The sequence below is a fragment of the Lonchura striata genome, chromosome 2, assembly GCF_046129695.1.
Source record: "Lonchura striata isolate bLonStr1 chromosome 2, bLonStr1.mat, whole genome shotgun sequence".
NCBI classification, from domain to species: Eukaryota; Metazoa; Chordata; class Aves; order Passeriformes; family Estrildidae; genus Lonchura; species Lonchura striata.
Window position 1 is genome coordinate 117,062,156 of NC_134604.1, and position 27,496 is coordinate 117,089,651.

A 27,496-nucleotide genomic window follows, 5' to 3' on the forward strand; every position below is an offset into this window, starting at 1 on the left:
GCTCCGCGCTCTCTGCGTCCGGCGCTGCGCTCCCGCTTCCGGTCGGCGCGGCGTGCACAGGATGGACGGCGGGCGGCCCGGTGCTGTGGGTGGCCCCGGCTGTGAGCGACCCCCGGGCCGTGAGCAGCGCCCGAGCTGCGAATGATCGCGAGGCCCCGCTGCCGCGGGGGGCGGCCCGAGGAGCCTCGGCCCAGCTGCTCGGAGAGCGAGGGGAAGCGCAGGCTGGGACGGAGGGGGATCCGACGGCGGCGCACTGCCGTCCCCTCCCCTCGGAGTCCTCTTGGGGTTGCCCGGCTCCGCCATCCCGCGCCGGGGCCCGTGTTTCCTCGGGTGGCGATGCGGGTCAGCAGCGGCAGCGCCGTGTCGTCGTCCCGGCAGGTCCAGGGCACCGGCGGCAGTAGCGCCGTCAGCAAGTGCTCGGCGGCAGCGCGGGGCTACATCCAGGACCGGTTCCTGCGGCTTCTGGCGGGGCGGCGGCGGCGGCGAGCGCCCCTTATCCACCGGTGAGAGCGAGTGCTTGGCAGCACCTTCGGCTGCTCCGGCTGCTGGACCCCGGTGCCCGCGGGGCGTGCGAGGGGATCTCGGACTGCGGAGAGCCAGGAGTGACAGCACAGGGGGAGGAATGGCTTTGAGTTGAGAGTAGGTTTAGGTTACATATTGGTAGGGAGATCTTCCCTGTGAGGGTGGCAGGGCCCTGGCTCTCTGGTTGCCCAGAGCAGCTGTGGCTGCTTCATCCCTGGCAGTGCCCAAGGCCAGGTTGGACACGGGCTTGGAGCAGCCTGGGACTGTCGAAGGTCTGGGACAGTCCCTGCCATGGCAGGGGTGGAATGAGAGCAGCTTAAGGGCCCTTCCACCACAAACCCTCATGCTTGGAGCTGTCAGCTGGGCAAGGCACAGCTTCTCAAACACGTTTTAAGCAAAGTACACACAGTGGCAGCTTGCAGTGCCCTGCCTCGCAGTAATGTAACCTTCTTAGACTGTTAGTATGTTCATGGCTTCTGGACCAAAACTGAATGGTTTGTCCTGAGTAAAATATGGTACCAGACTGGTTCCTAACTCCAGTGTTCAATGCTGCTGAAAACTGTAGTATTTGAAAATATACTAATAATGTAATTACATCAATAGTTTTCTCATTAACTACCCAGAATGTTACCATTTCTGTAAGGTATTTGGTGGCTCTGGGAAGCAATATCTTTTGAATCAGTGGTGTCTGACTAGGAGAACTTCTCCAGAGCTTTGTAAGACACAAGAATGTTTTAATGTATGTTTGCAGAGGCCTCTAGGCTGATGACATGGTGGAATTTACATAATTTCAGGAGAATAGTTTAATGCAATCCAAAAGACTGTGAATTGCCAAAGGAGTTTCATTCAGGGGAAAATCAAACAGTGGTATTCAAGCAGAAGCTTGCAGGCTATGAAGGTGTGTGTGACTCATCAGGAAACCTGCACTGATTTGTCACACAACATTGGCATGCCAAGCTGAATTCACGGGAAGAGTTTTGTATTGCATTTATCAACAATTTTGGGACATCTTACGCTGTGTGGTCTCTGTGAGGTGTGAAGATGATAACATGCGTGTTAAAGGGGTGAAAAGAGCTGGAATATAGCTAGGTGGATCTAGGATGAAACTAACTAAAAGAGAATGCCAAGAAGCAAGAGACATCAGTCCTTGTCAAAGTATGGAAATGGTAAATGCTTTCCAGGAGTTAGTCTGACTTCCATTTATTAAAAAAAACAGAGAATAGGATTTGTCTCCTGACTTTGCTTTTCTTCCTTTTTTGTTCCGTTCTCACTTCAGTTTGGGGCAGGAGCTCAGGTATCGGTCATCTGCATTGCCAGGGAGCATCATCAGTGTCTGGATTAGTATGTTTTCATTCAGCAAATACTTGCACAAAACAGAGCAAGTACAGCTGGGGTAGCTGCACATTTTCTCTGGGTTACCTGTTGTCTTACAGAAACTGGTTGCAGGAGATCTGTATTTATTAGTAAGCTCTAGAGATGACAAAATAATCTCCTAGTGCAGGTCTGTAAACGGAATTATTGTGTAGAAGCTTAGAGAATTTTTTTTTTTTTTTAATTGAAGTTGCCAGTGCTGGAGAAATCAGGTTCCTGGACAGTGATTACAACTGATTTTTTTTTTTTACAGGGGTTATTACATCCGTGCCCGTGCTGTAGATCACTGTGTTCAGGACTTCCTGCTGAAGACACAAAGCCTACCCAGGACACAGGTATATTTTCTCTGGGACTTCTGGCATCTCTCACTAAATGTGTGTAAAGTTTTTCTGGCATCTGGGCAGTGACTCATTATTGCATCTGTTGGGATCCTTTCCCAGCAGGGCACAGAAATCTGACTGGCAGTACTGTGGCTGTCCATGTGTCGCTTTGGCAGAGGTATCTGGGGGAGAGCAATATCCACACAAAATTCTTCTGCCTCTTGCAGGAGGTTGTCTGATTTTGTCACTCTGCAGATGATATTTAATACTTTTCACACCTAGATGCTCAAGATGCTGCTAGAGTTGTGTATAACTTTTTCTGATACTGTCTCTGCAGATCCTATCTTTAGGTGCTGGCTTTGATTCCTTATACTTCCGTTTGAAGGATATGGGTCTTCTGCATCACACTGTGGTATATGAGGTAGATTTCCCAAATGTGGCCTGCCAAAAAGCTACTCTGATCAAAGGACTGAAAGAGTTGTCAGCACTGGTGGGAGACACTGGAGGGAAAGGATTAGGTATGGCTTTTATGGAAGATTTTTTTTTTGTATGAAGTGTTTAGAAGGAATAAACACAGCTTCAGCCTTCAAAAATCAAGAGATTATAGTAGGGGAACTATGAAATCGTAGATGAAAAGCATATTCATTTTATGAAAAATGTTGAAACAAATAATTTGGGAGATAAGCATCTGGGAGATAGCAAGAAGCCAGGATGGATTTGTCAGGAGCTGATTATATCAAACCAAGGTCAGTTTTTTTCTGTTGCAACTTCTGAAAGGGTGTGTCCAGCTTGGAGCATACCGGTACAAAGCCAGTGGCAAAATGTAGCGTGTCCAGCGGGAGGTTATGAGGATGATGAAGTGATGGAGCAGGTGGTGTAGGAGGGAAGGTTGATAGAGCTGGTTTTGTTCAGCTGTGCGGGGAGGAGTTTGGGAGGGAAGTGAGTCTTACAGCACTCGTCAGCTTACCTATTGGGAGAGATTAGAAAGATCAGAGCTACTCTTTTCTTGGAGGCATAAAGCAAATAGTCAAGGGACAGTTGAAAGTGGCAAAAAAAAGAAATTCCAGTGATGTATGATGAAAGTATCGGGGAGGGGGGGAGATTGTGCCACATGAGTAGTTAAAAATGGGAACAGAAAGGTAATGGAATCTCCAGCCTAGGGGACCAAAACCACAACAGAGATAGAGCTTGACTGGACAAAGCTTTGAGCAACATGACACAGATAATTGCCACGAGGAAGCATTTGGGCAAGATGACTTTTAAATGTCCCTTTCACCCTAAATTATACAATGATTTAGGGGTTTGACGGGTAAGAGAGAAGGTTTGACTCTTAAGTGTCTTGACTGTAATAAAACATTAGTTGTTATGTCTCCTGACTTTTTTTTTCCCTCCAAGGCAGGAGAAAATGAGCCTTGTGAAACTACTAGAGAATTTTGTGCCAGCCGAGTGCTGAGGGGCAAAAGGAGGAATGTAAAGCATGTGGCTCACTAGAGGTTTTTTCTGCATGTGTTTTCCTCCAGCTTTTCCAGTAATGCTCTAGATGATGTGCTATAGAAGATGAAATGTCATAAACCTGCAGGAAACATGGGGACTTGCAATAAGATGAGTGAGTGTAGGAGTTTGACAAAGTACGCAAATAGTCTGGCAAACATGGAATGAAATGCAGTAGGGTCATTTGTAAGCTGCTGTATTTGGATGGCATTGATCAATTTAAATACAGATGGAAGACAGCTATAGAGTGTGAGTTCCTGACTCCCAGGTCTTAGTGAGTAGCTCTTGTATGAACTTGTTCATTTTCTTCCCGAATCCATTCACATTTTTAATATTGGCAAGGAACTCTGTCCATACCAAGAATCTTCAGGTAATTAAAGGAAGATCTCAGATAGGTTAACTGTCCTCAGGACGGATACAGTTATTGGTCTGCAGAGACAACGTAGGTGATTTCTAAAGGTACTTTACAGTTTGGCTTTTTAATGATGTGGTTTTGACTGAAAAAGTCAACAACAGGCCATAACTTACCATATTATGATGGGATACAGAAGTATGATATTGCATGCAGATCATAAACTGGAGCTTATTTCTGAGGATAGTGATCTGTGAGTCAGGTCCTGGTGTTTGCTGAGAGATAGCATATGCAGTTTCAGGACTCAGTGCTATTATACAGAAATGAAATCTGTTTAACAAACAAACTAAGCAAGCCTAGGAAACCTGAGAATGGTTTTCTTATTGTGAGGAGAACCACTGACATTCTATCAAAGCAATGGTGCATTCTTAGCCTAAAGTAAAAGGTGTATAAATGAGAAATGAGAGCCCTTTAGGTTTGATTTTGAATTACAGTGGTTCAGAAATTCTCTTTAAGTAAATATAATAAGGTTTTGTTGTTATAGTAAGTGTAATAATTCTATGAGAAATCTTAGGTAAAATTTACATTAGGAATACAGTTTTAGATCTGCAGTTAATGGATCCCATGGCACTATCCCTTCATGGTCATGTAGTGATGGGGATTTTCTTGTACGTGTTCCAGGGAAATATAGTTGATGGACATAGCCTTGTGAGTGATTGCCTGTGCATTTGATTCTCATGTTTGTCTCTTTTGGTCGCAGTATTGGAGCAGCACCATAGTGAGGTTGCATCATTTTTGTTTCCCAGGAGCCATTACCTTTTCTGGAGATGATTATAAATTACTGGGAGTGGATTTATCAGAGCTGCCTGAGCTGGAGAGAACCCTGGAGGAAGCAGGAGTGAACAATGAAATTCCCACCCTCTTCATCGCAGAGGTGGTGCTCACCTACATGGAGAACACCAGGTCAGCTGGGTTCTCCTGTCTGCCCAGGGGTGAAAGGAAAACAACAAGCTTCTTTCTGAGTGCATCACCTTGGGCTCGGAGACCTGGTCTCTTGAAACTAAAACCTTGGGAAATCTGTGGCATCCCAAATAGCTCCCTACGTAATTGAGGTCCACATGCAATCCTAAAAGGAAGGGAAAAAGGAAGAAAAATTGCAAATGAACAGTTTTGAGGTTTTTGTTCTTCTCATCCCCTGAATTGTCTGTGCAAGTGGGGAGGAAATGTTCAGCACAGCACTCTCATTAGGGTATTACCACTTGTCAGGATGCCTTAATAGCAGCTTTATGGTGTTGCAGAAGGATACACTGCACCTGTTGTACAATGTGTGGGCCCTCAATTTAATTTCTTACGCACAATCTCCCAACAGGTCAGATGCCTTGATTGAGTGGGCAGCAGAGCATTTCCCTCAGGCGTGCTTCCTGCTGTATGAGCAGGTGCACCCAGAGGACCCCTTTGGACGTGTCATGCAGCAGCATTTCAGGCAGCTGAACACTGCACTGCGCTCCCTGGCACAGTACCCTGACTGCAAGGCTCAGCAGAGGCGCTTCCTGGGCAAGGTGAGCGCCTGCAGCCCTAGGGTGGGGTGTGCACAAGGCATGATTTATCTGAGGATGACTGGGACACTGAGTGGTTGCTCAGTTATGGGCTGAAGCAGACAGGGCTGAGGCTAAGCTACTGCCTTCTCTGGTAGCATGACTCTTCATTACAAGGTGCTTCCAATTGGCTTACAGCCTGCTGCCTCATATGGGAGTAATGGGTTCCTCTGACACTTTTGATGTGCTAAGTTAAATTTTTAACTATACAGATGAGAGATCTATTTTCACCAGGTTTTGGGAAGGTTTGCTTTAGCTAAAGAGTCTTAAGTGGCTCTTGCAGCTGTCTAATTTAGGGTCTTTGTTTTCCTGTGGGAAGTGAGTTTCTGCCCTCCCAGGGATGATAACTTTGAGGGATTTATCTTTTAGGGCTGGACTGAGTGCACTGTCATGGATATGAATGAGTTTTTCACCTGTTGTATTCCAGAAGATGAGCAGCAAAGAGTGCAGACTCTGGAGCCTTTTGATGAGTATGAGGTAACCCTTCATTATTCTGAAGATCAGGGACCTGGCTTTGATATCATAAGGTATTTGCAAATTCTTATGGTTGCAATTCTGTACAGAGCTGCTGAGGCACAAGTGTTCATGCGGCAGAATGGACCTTGGATCAGCTTAGTTAACATAGAGGTCGTGGGGAGCTCGTGGTGAAGCAGCATGGCAAGAAGGCTCTCCTTGATCTTAGAAAAGCTGCGTGTTCCTTCCTTCCTGTGAGCAGTCTCTCAAGGAGACAGGCTTGTCATAGCAAACTACCTGGTAGTATAAAAGAAGTTGGCACGAGTTCAATGGACAATTACTTTAATGAAAGAGAAATCCATTAAGGATTACTGAATACCTAAATATACACCTGATGTGCTGTTCCTGGCTGTAGTTGGTTGAGGGCATTCTTGGGGAAAGCAAATGCACTTTTCCTGCTTTCCTCCATTTCCATAGACTACTTTATTGTTTGTCATTGTTGGATACAGGTTACTAATTTCAGGAATTTTTTGGTCTGACTTTGTACAGCCATTCCTGCATTAATGATTGAAATTCAACAATGACTGTTCTTTGCCATTTTTATATTAACTGCTGGCAAAATTTCCAACTCTTTGAAGTATAGAAGAGAAGTGCAAGATAGTGAGTAACTTTGACCTAAATATCCTATGGAATACTTATTAGAAGTTTCCCTTTTCATTTTATGGTTTTCTGTTTATAATTCTAGAAATTGAATTACTGTAGTATGAAAACAAAAGACTGTGCTTGAATCTATTTTGCCAACATGCTAGGATCTGCTCTGCTATATGAATGCAAAAGTGGTGACTGAAAGTGGTGGCAGATTTGCTAAGTGGTTTAGAAATATCTACTGGAATTGTAGGTCAAGGTCATTGCTCATACAGTGGGAAGGTAAAGATTTAGTATTGTTTTCCTTACAAAGGAGGTTAATGTGCATGAATTCAAGCTGGAAATGTGCACAGAGGAGTAAACGATGTGACAACAGAGAGCTCTACAATTAGCCTTTGAGAGAAAGATTAAGTAAGACCCAAGGTCTGATTGTAAACAAGCTTGGTCAAATTCAGTAAAAAATGTAAAATAGACACCCAGGGTGGAGGGAGACGATTTTTGGAATAATTTTCTTAGGGACTAATAGTGGAGTCTTCCATTTGCAGTATTTACATTAATTTCTGGATGTCTTTTGAAAAGGCTTTTTACTTCTATTATGGATTGGGACAATTAAGCTGATACAATGAGTTCTTTTTCATGTTTATGCTTGCTAGTCACAATAATTGGCTGAATGTATCCCACCCGATGGGAATGAACACACTCAATTCACTAATGTCCATAAATGCCACAGTAAACTCTCATTGCTACTGGCTTCCTGTACATTACATTTGCTTCTGCCTCAGAATGTTTCTAAGGCCAGACTGAAAATTATGTATTATTGTCTGGCACAGAGCATGTTGCAACTTTTAACATTTGTGATTTCTTGTATTCCATGAACTTTAAGAAACTTTAATCCCTCTTGTATAAAGACCTCACTCTTTTTTTATTATCAGAACTCAGAGGCATAAGGGGAAGCTGATTCCCAAAAGAAAAACTTTCCCATGGAACACACAGTTAAGCTATGGGATGTATGTTCGGCATGTTAAAGGTTTATGTGAGTTCAAAGAGCAGCTGGGTTGGTTCATGGATGAAAAATCCTCCAAGGATTGTTCAATACAAAGACACAGCTTCTTGCTTAGAAGATCCCTGGACTGTAAATTTTTGAAAGTTGGAATTAGAGAGGTATTTACCCACCAGTTCTTTCTCTGAATGCAGCTTTACCCCTCTGATTCTGACCATTTATGGGAACAGTGCTAGGCTGGGTTGGTACTTGATTTGGTCACTCTGGCTGTTTTGAGGTCCTTACTACTGTTTGCTCTAAGATTTTGAAGGGGATTATTTGGTTCTTCCTTGATTTGTTTGTTTGTTTGTTTGTTTTTTTACTTTGGGCTTGCTACAGGAATGGCATCTGAAATGTTCTCATTACTTTGTGTTGGCTGCATCAAAGGGAATGGAACCTTCCTGGACCCCGTTGTCACCCAGCATGACAGGTACACACCAAGTAGTTTTTACAGTATTCTTTTATCTCATCTAGGCATCTCTGAGAGGTTTTAGGAGACATTGAAATCCTGGATGGGGCAGATGGGATGCTGCTGTCTGGTAGCTCTCTCCACTTCTCCACAATAGTTCTGCTGTTCAAATGAAGGCCAGGGCTGTGGCCTAATGCTGCTGGTTCTGATCATTCCTGTTCTTTCAGTTTATTGAACCTGTCAGTGTGATCAGCTTGTCATTTGTTCATACATGAGCCCTTCCAGTGCATGGCTGCAATGCCAGCCTACCCTGCTCCTAGTCCTGTTCTCGGGATCTCCCTTTTGAATTTATTCCCGGGTGCCTCCACATATGGCTCTCTGAACTGTTCTCTCCTTCCAGAAGATTGTTCTGTTTTCTTTACTGCCTTGTCCAGCAGACCACTAAGGAACCTGACATGAAGCTGTGCTTTGCTTCCTTATCCCTTGTGGGTGCAATTGTACCTGCCATATTTCTGTTCCGAAATGCTTTTAAATCCGTATGTCACTTTTTTAGATGGGACAAAAGTGGTACAGCTGGGGAAAAGCCAAGACCAGGATTGCATTTTCACAGTAAAAATTATTTGGTGGCCGTAGCAGTCCAAGAAATACCTGTTTTTGACTGATTGCTTCTTTTTTTAGGGTAGAAAGCAGAAGGTTATTTTTAACCTGTTTTATATCATTAGTGTTCACAATATAGCACCACAAGCTACAAGGAGTTGTAGCTTCAAGAGAAAGTTGAAATCTGTGTTCTAGGGAGCAAGAAAAGCATTGCGGAAAAAGGATAGGGCAGGATGGCATTCCTGAGACCAACAAGGCCACTGAATCCGTGTGTTATGTCTCAGTTAGATTTGAAGATGTTGGGAAATTGAAGCTAAATGAATGTGGGTGAGATTTAATGTACTGTGTGATTGTCACTGGTCCTTAATTTAAATCTTTGAAGGCTCCTAAACGCATAGTATCTATCCTTAAATTAAGAAAAAAAAATCTAACATTTGCTTAACGGACTTTATTACAGTGAGGATATTTGATTAATTAGAGACGGCGTTAGGGTCTTTCTGCTGCTGTTTCTGTTGTATTTAAAACTAATAGTAAAAACCTTCAAAGTCCAGTGAATTGTCCATGCTTAGATATATTTTACTGGGAATGCAAAAGATATGTCTCTAATATCAATAAATGCGCCCGGTTATCCAGTTCAAGCAAGTGCAAGTACTAGATTTGCCAAAGAGATCGTGGTAAGTATATTTTGTGATATGAAAAAACTCCTCAATCTTTAAAAGATCAGTCTGTAAAAAGACATTTAAGCCGAAGGAGGTGAAATTTCTTACTTACGAGACCCTACTTGATTAAGTAGGGTCTCGTATAAAGCAACAATCAGTATAAGCAATTTTTCTGATTATGCTATACAAAAAATGGACTGCGAGCTGCTCCTCCACTTCATCATCTTTTACAACACAAGAATAAAGACGTTGATTAAAACAAAAAGGACACAGATTCCAAACCAATTAAAGGAAACAATGTGTAGGTGAGCTGGAGTCCTGTGCTTTGAGTTTGCTTTATGCTAAGGGATATAATATTTAGAGAGAAGTTACTTAGGTAACTGGAAATACTCTCGTATAGTAGGACCACTGGAATTAATAGATTACTTGTCATGCTTCAGAATGTTATTTTAGTGCTTCTGTGAAAGTAGGATCAAAATCTGGCAAGAAACTTTGAAATCAGCGTCCAGGTGTTTGTCCTTTTTCTGCTGTTCTTTGCTTTTCATCTAGCCAAACAGTGCCTTAATCAGACATGTCCTTCTTTTGAAGGTACTGCAGTGATTCATATCTTACTGCTGCAGCAATTTAGGAGACTGCACTTGTTTTGGCCAGTCTTACGTCCATCCCATGAACGCAGTCTCAGACCTGCAGGAGCTGAGTGAGCAGAGTAGAAGTTACAGTTGGTACAGCAGTAGTTTTAACCATTATATCCTGATTTTTAGGGCGTGTCAGATTATCTGTGTGCACTGTCAACTTGCTTCTCAGTGTTTTCTTCTTGAAAAGATGAATGATAATTTTGAAAAGGTGATATGCTTAATTTAAGATGTAAGTCCTTGTTTGTATTTCTGCCTAAGTTCTTTGGTTCTCTTTGGCTTCCAGTTCCTGGTCCTGTTGGGATGGCAGGGAGTGTCCCTGCAGCAGTGTGTACAAGGCTGTCAGGAATTCCTGGCCCAAGACGTTATGGTCACCACTCTGTTCTGATAAAGCCCAACGTTATTCTCACCACGGGAGGCTTTGGGGAGGAGGACGGACAACACTGCCGCGTGAGAAATTTCCACGTGCTGAGTAAGCATGCAGGCCACTGGGAAGCTGTCTGTGTCACACAGAATATGCCTGAGAAAAGATGGGGTGAGTTCCCATACTAATGGCAATGCAAGGGGGATACCTTTGTGCTAAAAGGGAAAGAAAGTCTATTGAAAAAGTGCTGTCATGGCACAGTGATGCTGGCAGTCACAGACACCTGACAGGTCTGGTTGCTAAATGCTCATCCTGCCCTTTCGTCACCACAACCCCATGCAGTGCCCCAGGCTGAGGGCACAATGACTGGAAAGCTGGAAAAGGACCTGGGGGTTCTGTTTGACAGTGGTTGAACAATGAACCCAGGTGGGCAAGAAGACCAATGGCACCTAGCTGGTACCAGCCTAGTGTGGCCACAGACCCAGAGCAGTGATTATCTCTCTCTGCTGGGCACTGCAGAGATACTTTGAGTGCCATGTCCAGTTCTGGGCCTCTAACAGAAAGAGAGACATTGAGGGGCTGGAGTAATATAATCATAGAAGGGTTGGGGTGGAAGGGACTTTAAAGATCATCTAGCTCCAACCCTCTGCCGTGGGCAGGGATATGTTCCAGTAGACCAGGTTAATCAGAGCCCCATCCAGCATGGTGTGGAACACTTCCAGACAAATGGCAGCCACTTCTCTGGGCAACCTGTGCCAGGTCCTCCATACTTTTCACAGAGAAAAATTTCTTCCCAATATCCCATCTAACCCTGCACTCTGGCAGTTGGAAGCTGTTCCCCCTTGTCCTGTCACTGCAAGCCCTTTTCCACAGTCTCCAGCTCTCTTGGAGTCCCTTTAAGCACTGGAAAGGGTGCTAAGGTCTGCCTGGAGCCTTCACTTCTCCAGGCTGAACAGCCCAGACTCTCTCAACCTGGCTTCAGAACAGAGGGGCTTCAACCCTGTGATCAAGCTAGTGAACTCTGAATTTTTCCAACACCTACATGTCTTAATTGTGCTGGGGTCACCAGACCTGGATGCAGAACTCCAGGTGGGGTCTCAGAAAAGCAGCATAGGGCTTGAGAATCATCCCCCTCAACCTGCTGACCACATGTTTGATGCAGCCTGGAACATGTTTGACGTTCTGTGCTGTGAGCACAACCTGCCAAGTCATACCGAGCATTTTGTTCACAAACACCCCCAAGTCCTTCTCCTCAGAGCTGCTTTGGATGCATTCTCTGACCAGTCTGTATTTGTGCTGGGATTGCCCCAGCCCAGGTGCAGGACCTTGTCCTTGGTCCTGCTGAATCCCATGGGGCTGGCACAGTCCCACTTCTCCTGTCCAGTTCCCTCTGGATTGCCACTCCGTTTTCCCTCCAGCACATGACTGCACACACAGCTCCTTGTCATTGGCAGATGTGCTGGGGCACGCTCGGTGCCACTGTCCATGTTACCAACAAAGATGTTAAATAGTGCTGGTCTCTATGGAGACCTGAAGAACAGCACTCATCACTGGTCTCCACATGGACACTGAGCCGGTGACTGTGGCTCTTGGAGAGAGACCATCCAGCCAAGTCCTAATACACAGAATGGTCCATCTGTCAAATCCAGGTCTCTCCAGTTTAGACACTGGGTGTTGGGGAGGACAGTGTCAAATGCTTTGTACAAGTCCAGGTAGATGACATCTGTTGCTCTTCCCTCATCCACCACTGCTGTAAGCTCGTTGTAGTGGTGCCCAAGGGAACTGGGTGGGAGCTCAGTCTGAACTGAAGTAGGCTCATGGGGAAGCTTCTCACTCTTTACCACTACCTGAAAGGAGGGTGTAACTGGGGGGAGATTGGCCTCTTCTCCCAGGAGACAAGGGACAGGACAAGAGGAAATGGCTTCAAGCTGTGCCAAGGGAGGTTTAGGTTGGATATTGAGAAAAATGTCTCTAAGAAAAGTGTCATCCATGTCTGGCATAGACTACCCAAGGTGGTGGTGAAGTCCATATCCCTGGAAGGATTTAAAAGCCATGTGAAAGTGGCTCTTGGGGACATGGTTTAGTTTTGTCCTTGAGAGTGCTGGAGGACTGGTTGGACTTGATAATCTTTAAGGGTCTTTTCCAATTTAAATTATTATAAATTTCATGAGAAAATCACCTGTGTGAAGCATGATGTTTTGTATCTCCACAGGTGAGAGGTTGTACCATACTGTGTCTTGTCTCTCAGACACTCTGGCTCTCGTGGTAGGAGGACGAACATCCCCATCGAGCACAGGCTTGGGAATGTTGTGGCTGAAGTTCCCCGAAACCTGTGATGCTTCAGGCCCAGATGATGTTGCAGTGGAGCTTGTAAGTCTGCAGCCTGCTGTTGAAGCAGCAGCTTTGCGTTGGAGACACAGCACAACTGAAATTACATTCAAAGGTAAAAAGCCTGGAAAGAGTGGAAATGGCTGTAGGTATGCAGGATCTTGCACTTGACCTTGTTGAACTTCATGAAGTCCATATTGACCATTCCTCAACCCTGGCAGTAGTAAAGAAATTAGGAGGCTTTGAGATCTCTTCTTGACACTTGAAATACGGTATTTTTAAATGTTGTTATCTGCGTGATCCCTGGTGGCAAGTAGGATTGAAACCTACTGTAATCCATTCTGGAAGACTGATTGTTTGAGATCATCTATGGCTGAAGTTATTAATGCTTGATCATGGCAGAAATAAGTTTTGCTGTCTCTGAAGGATATTTTTTGGGGAACAGTATCCCTAGCTCTTTATCCCAAAGTCAGAAGAGATGTTACTTTTCCAGTAGTAATTGACAAACACTCAGTAGTTGTGAACAGCTCTAGAATCATGTCCTGCAACAGCAAATTGAAGGTTGGTCTATTAAAAGATCCTGGTTGTAAGGGGCAAAAACTTAAGCAGTGGCATTCAGGAGCTGAAAGCTGTCCTTTCCTAAGGTGTCCCATTCCTGCAGCTGGCAGGGAACTCTCCAAGGGGAGCAGAGGGGAATTGTTTAGCAGTTGTTAGTCTAGTCTGGAGCACACTTTCCATTTGTAGAGCACTGTTTAATTAACACTGTAGCATTCAGCCTTCTAGTCAGAATTTTATATCAAAAAAGCAAATGCTAAATGGGTAAATAAAATTTTATTAATAATACATTGGATTTTGTCTTTGTCAGACTTGTATTGTTTCATCTTATTTTTGCCTTGATATTGCTTTGTAGATGAAGAAAGTGACCAACACTTACCCATGTTATCTGCACAGTCCATTCTGAAACAGTGAAAGATGAGGCATAGTGCAGTAAATGCATGCCCTTGACATCTACCCAAAGTATTATTGCACCCTTTTTGTCAGCTTCCCTTCTATGCAAACAGAAATTTTTGCTGTTGTGTCATACCAGATTCTAAATTGTTACCTCCTGGCTGCCTGTTTCCCTAGGTGAGCAGTACCTGTTTGTGTATGGTGGCCGCTCTGCTCTGGAGCCTGTGCTCGGGGACTGGCATTTCCTGCACACTCCAGAACTCTCCTACACTGTGGTAAGAATACACTCAGTGGTGATCAGAGTTAGACCTGACTTCTGAACATCCATCATTTTAGTCAAATACAATCTCTACAGAAGAGGGGAGGTTGGAAGGGACATCTAGAGGTCATCCAGTCCAGTGCTCTTGCTTGAAACCGGTCGAACTAGAGCAGGTTGCTCAATATATTGTTCAGGTAGGATTATCTCCATAGATGGAGACTCCACAATCTATTTGGGCAACCTATTCCAGTGCTTGGCCACCCTGATAGAACAATATGAGGGGGTTTTATGTGTAAGTCTATTTTTTTTCTGTGTCACCTTGTGCCCATGGCCTCTTTCTCTTTTGCTGGATGCTACTGAGAACATACTGTCTGTGTCTTCTTTCACCTCTCCCATCATGGACTTATCTAGCAGTGGGCTGGACATTTTTGTGGAAGGATACTGATAGAGACAGTATAAAAAGCTTTGCTGCAATCAAAACCACCTCCACAACATCTGCTGGTTTGCCTCAATCAACTAGATTGCTGAATGTGTCATAAAAGGAAATTGAGTAGAAGAGGACTTACTCCTTTGTTTATGTACTGGCCACCAGCCTATGTAACTCCAAATGCTATAACTCTTTGAGCCCAGCCTTGTACGTAGCACAATTGTAGGGTGAGAGATGCATAATTGCAAGAGCTCACAAGCTAAGCATGAGTAAGCAATATCCCACTGTTGTGGGAGGCCTACACTGTGTCTTCAGATATGTAACCAGGAGTGTTATCTGGTATACACATGAATTGCTTCTTTTATTTTCTACGGTGTTCTTAATCTCAGCAGAACTCCTGTAAAATACCCAAAGCTGACAGCTGAAAAGGAGCTGGACAGGGAGTGAAACAGCTGTACAGAAATATGCAGCAAGAGTGACTAGGCCACATACCTCACAGGGGAAGGTTTTTAAGGTCTTCTAGCTATTGAATCTGTAGAAGATTCAAGATACAAATAAATATCTAAAATACTGCTTCAGAGAATAAAAAAAAAAATCTTCTCCATTTTTACTTTGAGTAGTACAGGAAATCAGATGGACACTAAGGAAAGCTGTTGATTGTGAAGCTAGCGGAGTCTGCAATAGAGTGTCTAAAGAGATGAGAAATTGTTGTCACTGCAGACTTTTGTGAGTTGGAAACCGTTCTACAAACATCCATCCATCCGTCCAGATGATAACATATAGTTTCATTTGTTCTAGGGAAAAGGTATGTTCCAAGTGGCCTCCAAATTTTTCTACATCACTTATTTGTTGTGATACTTTTTTGATGCCTGATCTTACATTTTCTTTCTGGATTTTAGTCCTGCAGTTGAGCCTTTTAACCCGCTCTGTGGTTTGAGCAACTGATCACCTGCTTTGCTGGTCACTTCATTAATCCATGTGTTTCTAAGCAAACTTGTAGTTCCCAGGTGAATGTCTTGAGCAGAAAGCAGCCTGCAAGAATGCAGATAAAGTTACCTCTAATAAATGTGTGAAAATAAAGCCTCTAAAGACTGATTATATTAAATGTACTGAGGGCCAGAGACAGTGTAAATGGAAGCACAGAGCAGTTCCTAGAGAAACATGTGGAGAAGGTTGGGTGTCAAAAAATTCAAGTACACAAGAAAAGACATTTAAAAGCCTGGATATTAAGCAGACACTTAGCTTGGCCAACTTCAGCCTTGGTCTTGTGTTTTTTCAGATTGCTGTTGAGGGTCCAGTCCCAGAAAGCCGCCACTCTCACAGTGCCTGCAGCTGGGAAGGAGGTGTGCTGATTGCTGGAGGTCTGGGAGCAGCTGAGCAGCCCTTGGGTTCAGTTTTCCTGCTGAGGGAGCTTGAACATGGCTTTCAGTGGCAGACAATAGAGACACACCCTCCTCTTGTCCCAAGGTAAGCAGAAGGCATTCATAGCATCATAAAATAGTTTGATTTGAAAGGGACCTCTTAAAGGACAAGTAGTGCAACCTCCCTGCAATGAGTTAGGGGCATCTTCAACTAGACAGGTTGCTTAGAGCATTCAGCAGAGAATCTTCATCCTGTCTCTACCAGCATCCCTTGCTAATGGAGTTCAATCTCATTTTGCACTCACAGGTATTCACATACGGCACATGTGCATGAAGGAAAGCTTATGCTCGTTGGTGGAGTGTGGTTTCATGCACCCTCTGTGCCAGGTGTCACTGTCATCGACTTAATGACTGGTCTCTGCTTGAACTACGGGATTAATGTGGTAAGTACTGAAATTTTTCTTTCAGGGTAAGCAGTGTCCTGTGAAGGAACATAGTAACTTTATGGAGAGGTAGGGTCTAATTCCAAAGTGTTGTTACCCAGCACAAAGAACATACAGAGTTAAAGGGAGGGAGAGGTGGAATGTGCAGAAGACTGGAACATGGAGCTGCTCTTTTTCAGACAAGGGGCAGCAGAACTGAAATGGGCACAAGCACAGTCACTTCAGGATATCTGTGGAGGAAGGGAACAGATAAACCAGAGGCTAAGTTAGTGTTTATGAAGGTCTGTAATATAATTTCATTGAAAACTTCTTCGTGGAAACTGCAGTGTGCTCTAGCTGGTGCCTGAAATATGAGAAAAAAACCAGCACAGAAATACTGGAAACTCAGCTGGAACATAAAAGCTTCCTGTAAGGATGATTGGATCCTGAACAGATTGCTCAGAGAGGTGGTCATATTTCCATTATTGAAGGTATTTGAAACCTGACTGGGCAAGCTACTGAAAAGCCTGCTTGAGTTGAGCCTGCTTTGAACAGGGTGGTTGGACTGGATGATGCTTGGAGGACCCTTCCAACTTTAACTATTTGGTGACTTTTTTCTATGAATCACTGAAGAGCAGACATACAGGCGGTGTCACACAGCAGATTTTGGCATACTCTGGCCAAAACTTGGTCTACATCGCTAAGTAGCTCTCATCTCAGATAATACTGCCTTGAGTAAAAGAAAGACATAGATCTGTTGGATGAAATCCTTAGAAGGGCCACAAAGATCAGCAGAGAGCTGGAGCTAATCTCCTGAGAGAATGCACTGAGAGAGTTGGGGTTGTTCAGCCTTGAGAGAGAGAGAGAGGGCTGTGGGGGGACCTTAGAGCCCCTCCCAGTACTTAAAGCAGGGCTTGTAAGAAAGATGGGGACAGACTTTTTAGCAGGGCCTGTGGTGATAGGACAAGAGTGGTGGTTTTCATCTAAAAGACAGCAGCTTCAAACTAGATATATGGATGAAATTTTTTATGAGGAGTATGGCAAGGTGCTGACAAAGGCTGCCCAGAAAAGCTTTGGCTGCCCACTCCTGGAAGAGTTTGAGACCAGGTTAGATTGGGCTTGGAGCAAGCTGGTCTAGTGGAAGTTGTCCCTGCCCAGTGCAGGGGGGTGGAGCAAGGTGGCATTTTTAAGGTCCTCCCAGCCCAAACCATTCTGTGATTCTATAAGAACATTTCTTTGACAAGTTCTTTTGACAAGTTGTTGTTTATCTTTCATGTAAAGAAACAACTTTCTTTTGATAACTGTAAATGTGGAACCTGTCGTTGGTGAAACCGGAATTTGCGATGAATCTGTTTTTTATAGTGAACAGCATGTGTGCATCCAGTTGACCTTGCAGCATTTTGCTGAGGGTATAAAAGCATGAAACATGCTTAACTGTAGCTTAGTTTTCAATTATTGTCTGTAGCAGAAATTATAAGTGGCCTCATATCCTTTAGATAAAATAGACTGCCCTTTTTGGACAGCCATGAGGATAGGTACAGTGATAGTAAAGTTGTATCTAAAAGAATGTAACTTTTTTGTTCACACTGAATAAGTGGATGCAGATGGATTGGTGTCTTCCTTTGCTTATGAGCTGTTTGCTTTGACTAAGGTAAAACTCTCTAGACTTTTGAACCTGCCAGCTACATAGCTCTGGAGCTCTTTGCCACAGGCCATGAATGGCAAAGATATACACTGAATCAAAAACTGACTGGCTGCCTTCTTGGGAGGAAAAGCATTAAGATTCAGGGAATGTAAAGACATTTTTTCTCATTAAAAAATCACTGAGCTGCAAGTTGGTTGGTGGGTGGGTGTCATGGAGGAGTACACCTCAGGGGTTACTTGTTCCTGTATTCTTTAGCTATCTGTTCTTGCCCACATTCAGGGGTGGTATGGTGAACCACATGAAGTCCTGTATGTTCAAAATCTCCTTTCCTTTTTCAGGAGCACCTGGAGTGGCCACTAATGCTACATAATCATAGCAGTGTCTTTCTGCCAAAAGAAAAGGAGCTGTTGGTTATTGGTGGTGGTGGAAACTGCTTCTCCTTTGGGACACACTTGAACCCAGAGCCTGTCTTGCTGAGCCTCAGCAGCATCCTGACCAGTCACTGAGTGGGACTAAGCAGGGCTGAACCCTGCTGCTGCACTCTGGGGAGACACCTATTCACTCTAGGTCCAAAAGCAGCACAATATTTCCACAAGGCTTTGTATCCAGAATGCATTTGTGAAGGTGAGCTCAGGAGGGACAATTACAGCGAGGGATTGACACCTCACTGGCTGTTGCATTTTTACGGCTCTTTGTGTTGCTGTAAAGTACCTCAAAAGCAGCTGGCAGCAGTAGTCCTTAGAGGTGAAGAACAGTGTGATTTGGGCTGGAAGGCACTGTAAAGATTATCCTGTTCTACCTCCCTGCCATGGGTAGGGAAACCTTCCACTAGACCAGGTTACTCCAAGCCCCATCCAACCTGGCTTGGACACTTTCATAGATGGGGCAGCAACAGCTTTTTGGGGCAACCTATGCCAGGGCCTCACCAGCCTCACAGGGAAGAATGACTTCCCAATATCCAGTCTAAACCTACTCTATCTCAGAGGCTATTCTCTCTTGTCCAGTCACTCCAGGCCCTTGTAAATAGTCTATCTCCATCCTTCTTGGCCCCCTGCAAGGCCACAGTTAGGTCACTTCAAAACTTCTCATCTCCAGGCTGAACAATCCCAATTCTCTATCCTTTCCTCATAGCATAGAGGTGCTCCATCCTTTTGATTCTATTGGGGTCTCCTCTGGTCTCTCTCCAGTAGCTTCACGTCTTTCCTGTGCTGGGACCCCAGAGCTGCCCACAGGACTGCAGGTGGGCTCTTACCAGAGCAGGGCAGAAGTGAAGAATCCCCCTCCTCCCCTGCTGGTCACACTGTGGGATCAACCCAGCACACAAGACCAGGGCATGGCCAGCCTTTCATTCACCAGCATCTCCAAGTTCATGGGCAGGGCTGTCCTTGATCTGTTCATCCCCAGCCTGGTTTGATACTGGGGGTTGTCCACATGCAGCACCACCACTTGGTCTTGTTAAACCTCATGGGTTCCTACAAGCCCTCTTCTTGAGCTTGTCCAGGTCCCTCTGGATGGCATTTGGTCCTTCAGAATGTGGAGCTGCTAGAATGAGTCCAGAGGAGGCCACAGAGCGCTCGGAAGCTGAAGCCTGTCTGTTCTGGAGACAGTCTGAGACAGCTGGAGGTGTTCAGCCTTGGGAGGAGAAGGTTCCAGGGAGACCTAAGAGCCCCTGACTTCAAGAGGTGGAAATAGACTTTGGACAAGGGCCTGGAGGGCCAGGACAAGGGGGAATGGCTTCCCTCTGCCAGGAAGGAATTGGGAATCAGGAAGGAATTTTTCTCTGTGAGGGTGGTGAGGACCTGCACAGGTTTCCTGGAGAAGCTGTGGCTGCCCTTTGTCTGTAAGTGTCCAAGGCCAGGTTGGATGGGGCTTGGAGCAACCTGGTCCAGGGGAAGGTGTCTTTGCCATGGCAGGGTAGTGGTACTTGATCTTTAAGGTCCCTTCCAACCCAAACCAATCTGTGATTTCATGATGAGTGACTGACTGACTGCACATCAGTTGTTGGGTGCAGAGAAATTGATAATATTGTTTTTCCTCTCTGTTTCTTTTCTCTCATCGAGTATTTCTGGAATTTGTTTCTATTTATTGAATCATCTCATTTTATGAGTTTCTTTCTCACTTTTTTTTTCCTTACTTAATTTCCAGCTGGGGTTAAAGCACAAGACCCTTCCCCAGCTCCATTGCCCTTTTCTGGATACACTCCAGCAACTTCAATATCTTTATTGTTGTGTGGGGCGCAAAACTGAATACGGGATTTGAAGTCCAACCTCACCAGTGCACAGGGGCATGATCACTGCCCTTGTGCCATGGAGGCTCATGAAATTGACACAGATCATCTATTCAAAAGAGATCTATCTTATGAAGCAGTTAACCTCCTCCTGCTCCCAGCAATTACAGATCGAACAACAAATGAAAACAGATTCATTATGTGAAAGGAAATTGTTAGCACCTGACTGACTTACAGAATCCTGAAGGTTTCAGCAGGGCAACATAGCATGCATGGCCATTGTGCCCAAGGCAGCAAGGGCTCTCCATTGGACTCCTGTGGACTCCTGGGTGTCCAAAAGGGTGTTCTGACTGCCCCAGGATGACACACAGAGGGCTCTGTCTGACCCATGCTGTCACAAAGGGATTTCTGACTGCCCCACATTGTCACAAAGAAGGTTCTGGCTGCTCCATGATGTCACAGAGGGGACTCTGCCAGACTGCCAGGCTATAAAAGGGGCCCCACAGGAGCAGACAGTGCTGGGCACAACAGTCTGGCAGTGTCTTGGCAGCCAACAGCCTCGGCCTCTGCCACCCCACCAGGGCTGGATTTCCATCACTGGGACCCTGCAGGTTGCTGGGGAGCCTCCTCACCAGCCTGTGCTGGTGACCTGCATTGCCACAGACGGTGCCATGGGGTTCATCAACATCTTCACCCTGGGTGAGCTGGTGGCAGTCACGATGGTGGTGCTGCAGCTCATCCTGGTCATTGTCATGCTACGGGACAAGTGTCTATGGGTAGGTGGCCTCTGATCTGCTGTGTGGGCTGGGCTGGGCTGTGTGGATTTGGGGTGTGTTGGTGTGGCATGCGTGGCAGGACAATGTGGTGCATTCTGGGGAGCTGCTCTTGTCTCGCCCGTCTGGGGTTCTTGCAGAGGATCCGTCAGAACTCAAAGCACGCGAGCGCAGTGAGCGGCTGGCCGGAGGGGCAGAGCAACGTGGGCAGAGCACGGAGATCAGCAGAGATGGAGCTGCCCCATGGCAGCTCCCCACGCCGTTCCATGAGCTCCAGGAGGCGTTTCCCAAGGTTCATCCGGAGCTGCCAGGACTCCCAGGCGCTCTTCGAGGAGCACCGCAAGGAGCTGGAGGCACAGCTGTCCCAGTGGCGATGGGGCCGGGGGAGCGGCAGGGTGGTCCAGGCTGATCTGCATGTTACACCAAGGCTGCTGGGGGCCAAAGAGTGTCCCCAGTGCCTTGGAGTGGAGTTGGCAAGGCCAGACATGTACAAAGTGACAGAAGAGAGCAAACCTAAGAACATAAGACGATGCAGTAGCAACAGCTCCATGATGCTGCGACGCAGAAGATCTGTGGCGGTAGCCAGGTTGCTCCCTAGACTAGTGGTGATCATGAATCCCAATGTATTGGAGAGCAGCAACAGCAGCAGCAGCAGGAGCAGCAGCTCAGTGGAGCTGGAATACAGCACCAGTACTGCTGCAGGAAGGTTTCTGGGGCAGATTCATGCCCGCCTTCGGAGATACCTGGAAGCCTGGCAGACACGCCATGGTCAGCACCACCGGTGCTTCAGCATCCGCTTGAAGCCCCAGTGGTGGCGGCGGTGCTGGACCCAGTTGAAGAAAAGGGTGTAGTAAGAATGAGTAGTCAGGGAGGGGTAGGGGAGAAGGGGGTTTCAGGAACTGCCTGGCACAGCGCAATCCCTGGGCTTCTACAGATCCCTCTGTAGAGTTTTCCTGTCCTCTGGCAGATCCTTTACAATTTGGCTGAGGGTCTATCAAAGACCTCCTGCAGGTCATTGATAGAAACAGAACTGGTCTCAGTGCTGCCCAGGGGAGCCCCACTGTGACTGGATACCGGCTGAATTAAACTGTCCCCTACCACTCTCTGGGGCTGGCCATCCAGACCCTTTTTTACAGTGAACAGTGGACCTGTCCAAGCCATGGGCAGCCAGTTTCTCCACAAGAATGCTTTGGGAAATGATGTCAAAGGCTTAATAAAAGTCCAGATAAACATCATCCCCAGCATTTTTCTCTCCCACCAAGCAGGTCACTTTGTCATAGAAGGAAAGCTGTGGACAATCCAGGAAACTTCATTGCACCCTGCTCTTAAGAGTAGAATGAAGGACCCTTAACCCTTGGAACTACCAATCTCCCTACCAGCCTTCCCCCTGTGTCAGAGAAGATTCCCACTTTGGTATCTTCTCTTTTCCTAATTCTTAATCATCAGCCCTCAACCCTTTCATCACCACTGTCAATTCCTAGACAGTCAAAACACACCCTTATATACAGGGCTACCCTGCAACTTCTCCTTCCTTGCTGAGCCCTTCTGAAGAGTTTATCTCCTCCCAACTCCTGGCAACACCCACCTATTTGCTGGCAGGATGGTGTGAGGAGCAGCAAAGGCCTTGATGCTCAGCACTGAATGAAACATCCCAGGGCTAACAACAGTCTGTTCATCACAAATCCAAACCACAGGCCCACTGGAAGAAATTGAACTGTTCCTACCCAACTCAGCATGTTCTCCAGCTTTTATTAATCTGTGTTGTGTATGTCCTGCTCAGGTCCCACACCATCACAACACGTCCTCACCGCTCCTTTGCCCATGAAATGTCCATCAATCTCCAGAGGTGGGCAGCAGCTGTACTGTGAAACCAGTGAGGAGGAGGGTGATTGTCATGGTTTGACACTGGCACAATGCCAGTGCCCCCATGAAAATGCAATCTCTTAACTGAATGCTGTGAAATGCAATTGAGAAGAGAGCAAAGCAGGCCCAAGCTTAATAACAAGGGGAAAAAAAAATTTTATTAAGCTACTACTATAAAAGGAAAAAGAAATAAAAAACACACACAAAATTCAAAATTAAAACCTTCCAAAGCATTCCTCCTCCACCACCCAACTCCAACAAACCACAGTGAGACACAATCTGGACCCCAATCAGGTTTCCACCCTCCAGACAATTGATACTCAGCCCATCGAGGGAGAGAGGAGTCTCTCCTGTGCCACAGACCCCCCCCCCCCCCCCCCCCCGCAAGAAACCCAGCTGCCACATCCTGTGTTTCCATGTCACACATGGCACCACCCAGGAAAAAAAGTTTGCCATGGTGGTCCTCTCCTTTCCATGCACAGTGCCCTCACCACCAATGCATGGATGGACAGACTGCTTTCAGGATTTTTCCTTTCAAGGATGCCCTGCCAAGAGGGGAAAAAACAATTCAGTTTTTCATTTTTGGGACCACAGTCCCCCCCATTTTCCCCTGGGGCCGAGGCTCCACGAACAGAGATCTCTTCTTCTTTAAAGACAGGGGCCACCACCACAAACCTCCCTAACTTTTCTCTGTTTGCTCCACTTCTGTCTTCTCCCAGCTGAAGCTGGGGAGGACCTGCAGGATTGCTCAGAGGTGTGCAGGGACAAGTCCTGTGCCAAGGGGCAGCGGAGGAGAGGAGAGGGGAGGGGAGGGGAGGGGAGGGGAGGGGAGGGGAGGGGAGGGGAGGGGAGGGGAGGAATGCATCTACCCTAACCCACCTGAGCAGGTGGGGAAGGGTGGGGGCACAAGTTCTTTTTCCTTTCATCTTCCCAGTCTCTCCCCAGTTCATCCCACTGACCCCAGAAAATGGAGGCTTTGTGGGAAAAATTGTTTAAATTGAGGAGAAAATCTTGTTTTACGTTTCTCTCTGTGTTTAAATTTAGGGTAAACACCTTATTTAATCTCCGGTATTTATTAAAATATTTGGAAAAATGTCTAACAATTTTAAGATCAGTATTGACAATTTTTGTAGTCTAAAAAAGCAGTAGCATCATCATCAAAACCCAGAAGGTTTTGAAAGTTTAAAGTGATGCTGGGTTCTGGATTTAAATTGATATATACTTGACCATTTTTCTATCTATTCACACAGATTTTAAAAATATGGGAACTATTCCCTAAGGGACAGTGTTTCATTAACTTTGTCTATTATTTGTGCCAATACCTGGAATTTGGTACAGCTACACACTGGAATCTTCTGAATTGATTCTGTGACATGATCAGTGAGCTAGAGAAGTAGCACTTCACAAATCTTCCTGAAGTACTAATAATTGTACTCCTTTAAATACGCATTAAGAAGAACAGATACCAGATAGAAACAACAAGCACAAAAAGAGAGAAAAAAACCTGAGAAAGGGAACTCGTGGACTGTTTCTGTTGTCAGTTTAAGATTGTGATCTTCCAACCATTAAGTATCAGTACCTAAAGGATTTAGGGAATTAAATGGAAATAAAATAGAGGTAATTAAAGCAAAATGCCACTGCTAAATATTCATTGGGAAATCTCTGTACCAGACAGAGAAAGCAGTTTCCTGATTAAGGTTACTGAAAACAATACTCAGTGACTACTTTCAGCAGAGTATGAGCGTTTGCTATGATATAACCTACCAATTAGAATTCAGGAACAGTGCTTTGCAGATTAGTAATGAGGAGAGAGGCTTTCAAACTTCCTTCAGGTCTGGCTTCCTCTGCTTGGTAGCAACAAGGCAGAGAAGAGGGCAAGAACTTTGACATGGGTTTTAATTTTTAGGGAAGGCTGTTTATCCAGGTGCCTGCAGTGTATCCCAGCATGAGAAGTCACTGCTCTTTTTGAGCATAACTTTCAGGAATAAATAATTTTTCATCTGTTAGCCCTTAAGTAGCTCAAGCATGTTCCATAATTACTAAACACAGGTTAAAACAACCTTTTCCACAAATCTTAAAAATATTTTATGACTTGCACTAAACCTGTTCACTACCTTTATTAGACACTTACTCCCAATCCATACCACAGTGCCTTAGGGATTCTACAACCAAAGTTCAAGGAGATTACTTAAATACATAGTAAGTATCAATTGTACCACAAAAAAAAAAAAAAAAAAAAAAAAAAAAAGGAGAATTTTAAAAATAGGAGAAAAGCACCCACTATTCACCTGGACCATCATACAGCTGCAGGAGCTATGTCAGTCACTGCCTAGCCTCTAGCAGGTGCTGGCTAAGGAGAAAAATACTTCCATGGTATAAAAGTTTTCCTCAAAAGGGTCACAATCAAGCTTAGAAATGCTGTGCAACCAGGTGCCTTGGCATCCTAAAGAACACAAACATATTTTATAATTTTACATATTTTAAAAGCCCATGTATAGGTCTTAGGGTTCTCTTCTTCACGTCTCATTTTTGCCCTCCGACAAAAAAAAAAAAAAAAAAGGGGGAGGCTAAGAATTGAATTTAAGTAAATTATCTTATCCATCTTTCACTTAAAACGTGTAAAAAGTAACTTTGCAATACAAGACAATTTGCTCCAAATATTACTCATTTTATTATGACATAAATCAATAGAGAGCCTCGAGGTAGGCTAAAAATACTGGGACAAAATAAAGCTAAAAACCAAAAAGCCTTTAAAACTCATACAAAATAAGATAAAAACAAATTATGATGTAACATTTAAGAATGGAGAATTTATTGTTGTGAAATGCAACCCAGAGAATTAGCTTGTAAATGAGTTATCATGTATTCAACACAGGGTTGTTCAGAACCAAATAAATAAGATGATGGAAGATACTATATGAAAATTTAGTGCACATAAATATACACACATAATGAGATGTTATTAAATGTGTAAAATTTTCTCAACAGATGAAGAAACAAAGGTCTCTTTTTCTATTCTTATTTAAATCAGAAGCTTCTCCATTAATAAATAGGAAAACAGAACAGTTGTTTCTTTACATTCCACGAATGAAGGGCTCACACAATGTCCAGTCTGCCACCTTTCTAACACTGTAGTTATCACAGCACACTGACTCAAAGAGGACAGCCACAGCTCCGACTCAAACATGAGACATAGTTCTCTGTTCCTGGTTTCCGCGATTATGCTCGGGGAAGTGGATCCAGCTTGCGACAGATGCGGTATCCTTTACTGAAAGCCATTTTGCCTCAATCACAGGCAGCCCTGGCCAGCTCAAGATGATGTTAATGAAACCTCCCTGTGCTTCCAGACACCTCCCGCAGAGCTGGTTTGACCCACGGCCTTTCCTAGGGATTTAACGTGTTCAACAAAAACAAACAACAAAATCCCCTGCTCCCTCATTCGACCTCATGAGACTTAGTTTATCTATGTCCAAAAGAAATGCAGGATTTATCTAAAGATAAATAACTGCTTCCTCCCGAGGGCCAGCTCTGATCTCTGCTCTCTGCCCGTATTCCCCCCAGTTACCTCTCTTTCCCCCGTTTCCGTGTCCCCCCCAATCCCGGCTCCTTCCTGTCCTGTCCCTGCCCCGCTGCTCCGTTCCATTCCCCCTCTCTCCCTCCTCTGTGCCCCGTCCCTCTTCCTCATCTGCCGGCCTTTCCCTTCCCCGCCCGCTTTCCTCCGCAGCCCGACCTCCCTCCCCGCCCTTTCGCATGTCCCGCTCTCCCTCCTCTCTTCCCGTCGCCCCTTCGCTTCTTTCCCCCGCAGCCGCGGGGCTCGGGGCGCCGGAGAATAAAGCCCCGAGGGCCGGAGCCCGGCGCCCCCCGGGCCTTGCGGGAGTCCCCGCACGGGCCCGGAGCTCTCGGCGGATCCCCCGCGCCGCTCGGACCCCGCCCCGGCGCTGCCGGACCTGCGGCTCCGCCGGCATCGCGCTGCGAGCGGCCCCCGCTCTGTGCCGTGCCGGCCGTGCCGCGTCCCCGCCGCCTCTGCCGCTCCCTCTTTCTGCCCCTGGCCCGCGACAGCGAGGCGGGGCCGGAGCTTCGAGCCTTCTGGGGGCTGCTCCCCCTTCCTTGTTGCGGCGGAGTCCCTTTCTGGGGGGATGGAGGTGTGGGAAGGGCTGGAAGGGAGTGCTGGGCTGCTGTTCGGGGCAGTTGGATTCGTCCTGTGCCTTCTTCGGGGGTCAGGGTTAGGGGCTGAAGCCTCGGGGCTCTGATGTCATTTGGGGCACCCCAAGGTCCCCAGGAGAGGGACGCACACTGCGGTGGAGGAGCGGGTGGGTGGCGAATGAGGGGGGCGGGTCACGCTGGGTGCCGTCCCGCAGAGGGACCCAAAGCTGCCCCAAAATTCCCTGGGAGGGGTGTGTGTAGACTACTAAAACCTGGCAAGTGTTTCGTTTTCACAGCTATTGGTAAAGAACAGGAATGTATGGCTAAACTCATTTGGAAATAAGTCGTCTCTCTATCCACTCATTTGTACCCACGAATGTAGGAAACTCTGACTGGGGACGGGCAGTAGTTTTGAAAATCATGCCCTAGCGTTTTTCTCTAGGAACGAACCAAGCGAGTGCCCTGAAACCAGCGGAGCAAGGGGCTGAAGGGAACAGAAGGTCTCCCCGGCACCTTTTGCCTCCGTTCTCTGCCATTCCCCAAAACGTGTCGCAGTCCCGGAAGAGGCGTTTGCCATGCAGCCTGCCAAAATAAAGACCTGTCAAATCCTAGCTCTGCCTTTTGTTTAACGTCTTCTTACTTCCTATTTAT

The 27,496-nt window shown here is 45.8% G+C and overlaps 1 protein-coding gene across 2 annotated transcripts; it reads left to right on the forward strand.

Moving 5' to 3' along the window:
* Positions 1-43: 43 nt before the first annotated feature.
* LCMT2 (leucine carboxyl methyltransferase 2) lies at positions 44-27,456 on the forward strand. Of its 2 annotated transcripts, none has more exons than XM_077781741.1 (13): positions 44-503; positions 2,147-2,228; positions 2,551-2,731; positions 4,863-5,019; positions 5,426-5,615; positions 6,021-6,128; positions 8,128-8,218; positions 10,372-10,620; positions 12,662-12,892; positions 13,903-14,000; positions 15,691-15,878; positions 16,080-16,215; positions 27,288-27,456. In XM_077781741.1, exons 1-13 carry the CDS (start codon positions 142-144, stop codon positions 27,309-27,311), a joined length of 2,097 nt encoding a protein of 698 aa, XP_077637867.1. In that variant the 5' UTR covers positions 44-141; the 3' UTR covers positions 27,312-27,456. The 2 variants fall into 2 exon arrangements, with proteins under 2 accessions (XP_077637867.1, XP_021394452.2); XM_021538777.3 differs by lacking the exon at positions 27,288-27,456 and adding an exon at positions 18,178-19,945.
* Positions 27,457-27,496: the final 40 nt, after the last annotated feature.

Coding starts and splice junctions, on each gene's coding strand:
- LCMT2 (XM_021538777.3), top strand. CDS start 142: ATGATCGCGAGGCCCCGCTGCCGCGGGGGGCGGCCCGAGGAGCCTCGG. Junction 10,621..12,661: donor TATGCCTGAGAAAAGATGGG/GTGAGTTCCCAT, acceptor GTATCTCCACAG/GTGAGAGGTTGTACCATACT. Junction 12,893..13,902: donor AACTGAAATTACATTCAAAG/GTAAAAAGCCTG, acceptor CTGTTTCCCTAG/GTGAGCAGTACCTGTTTGTG.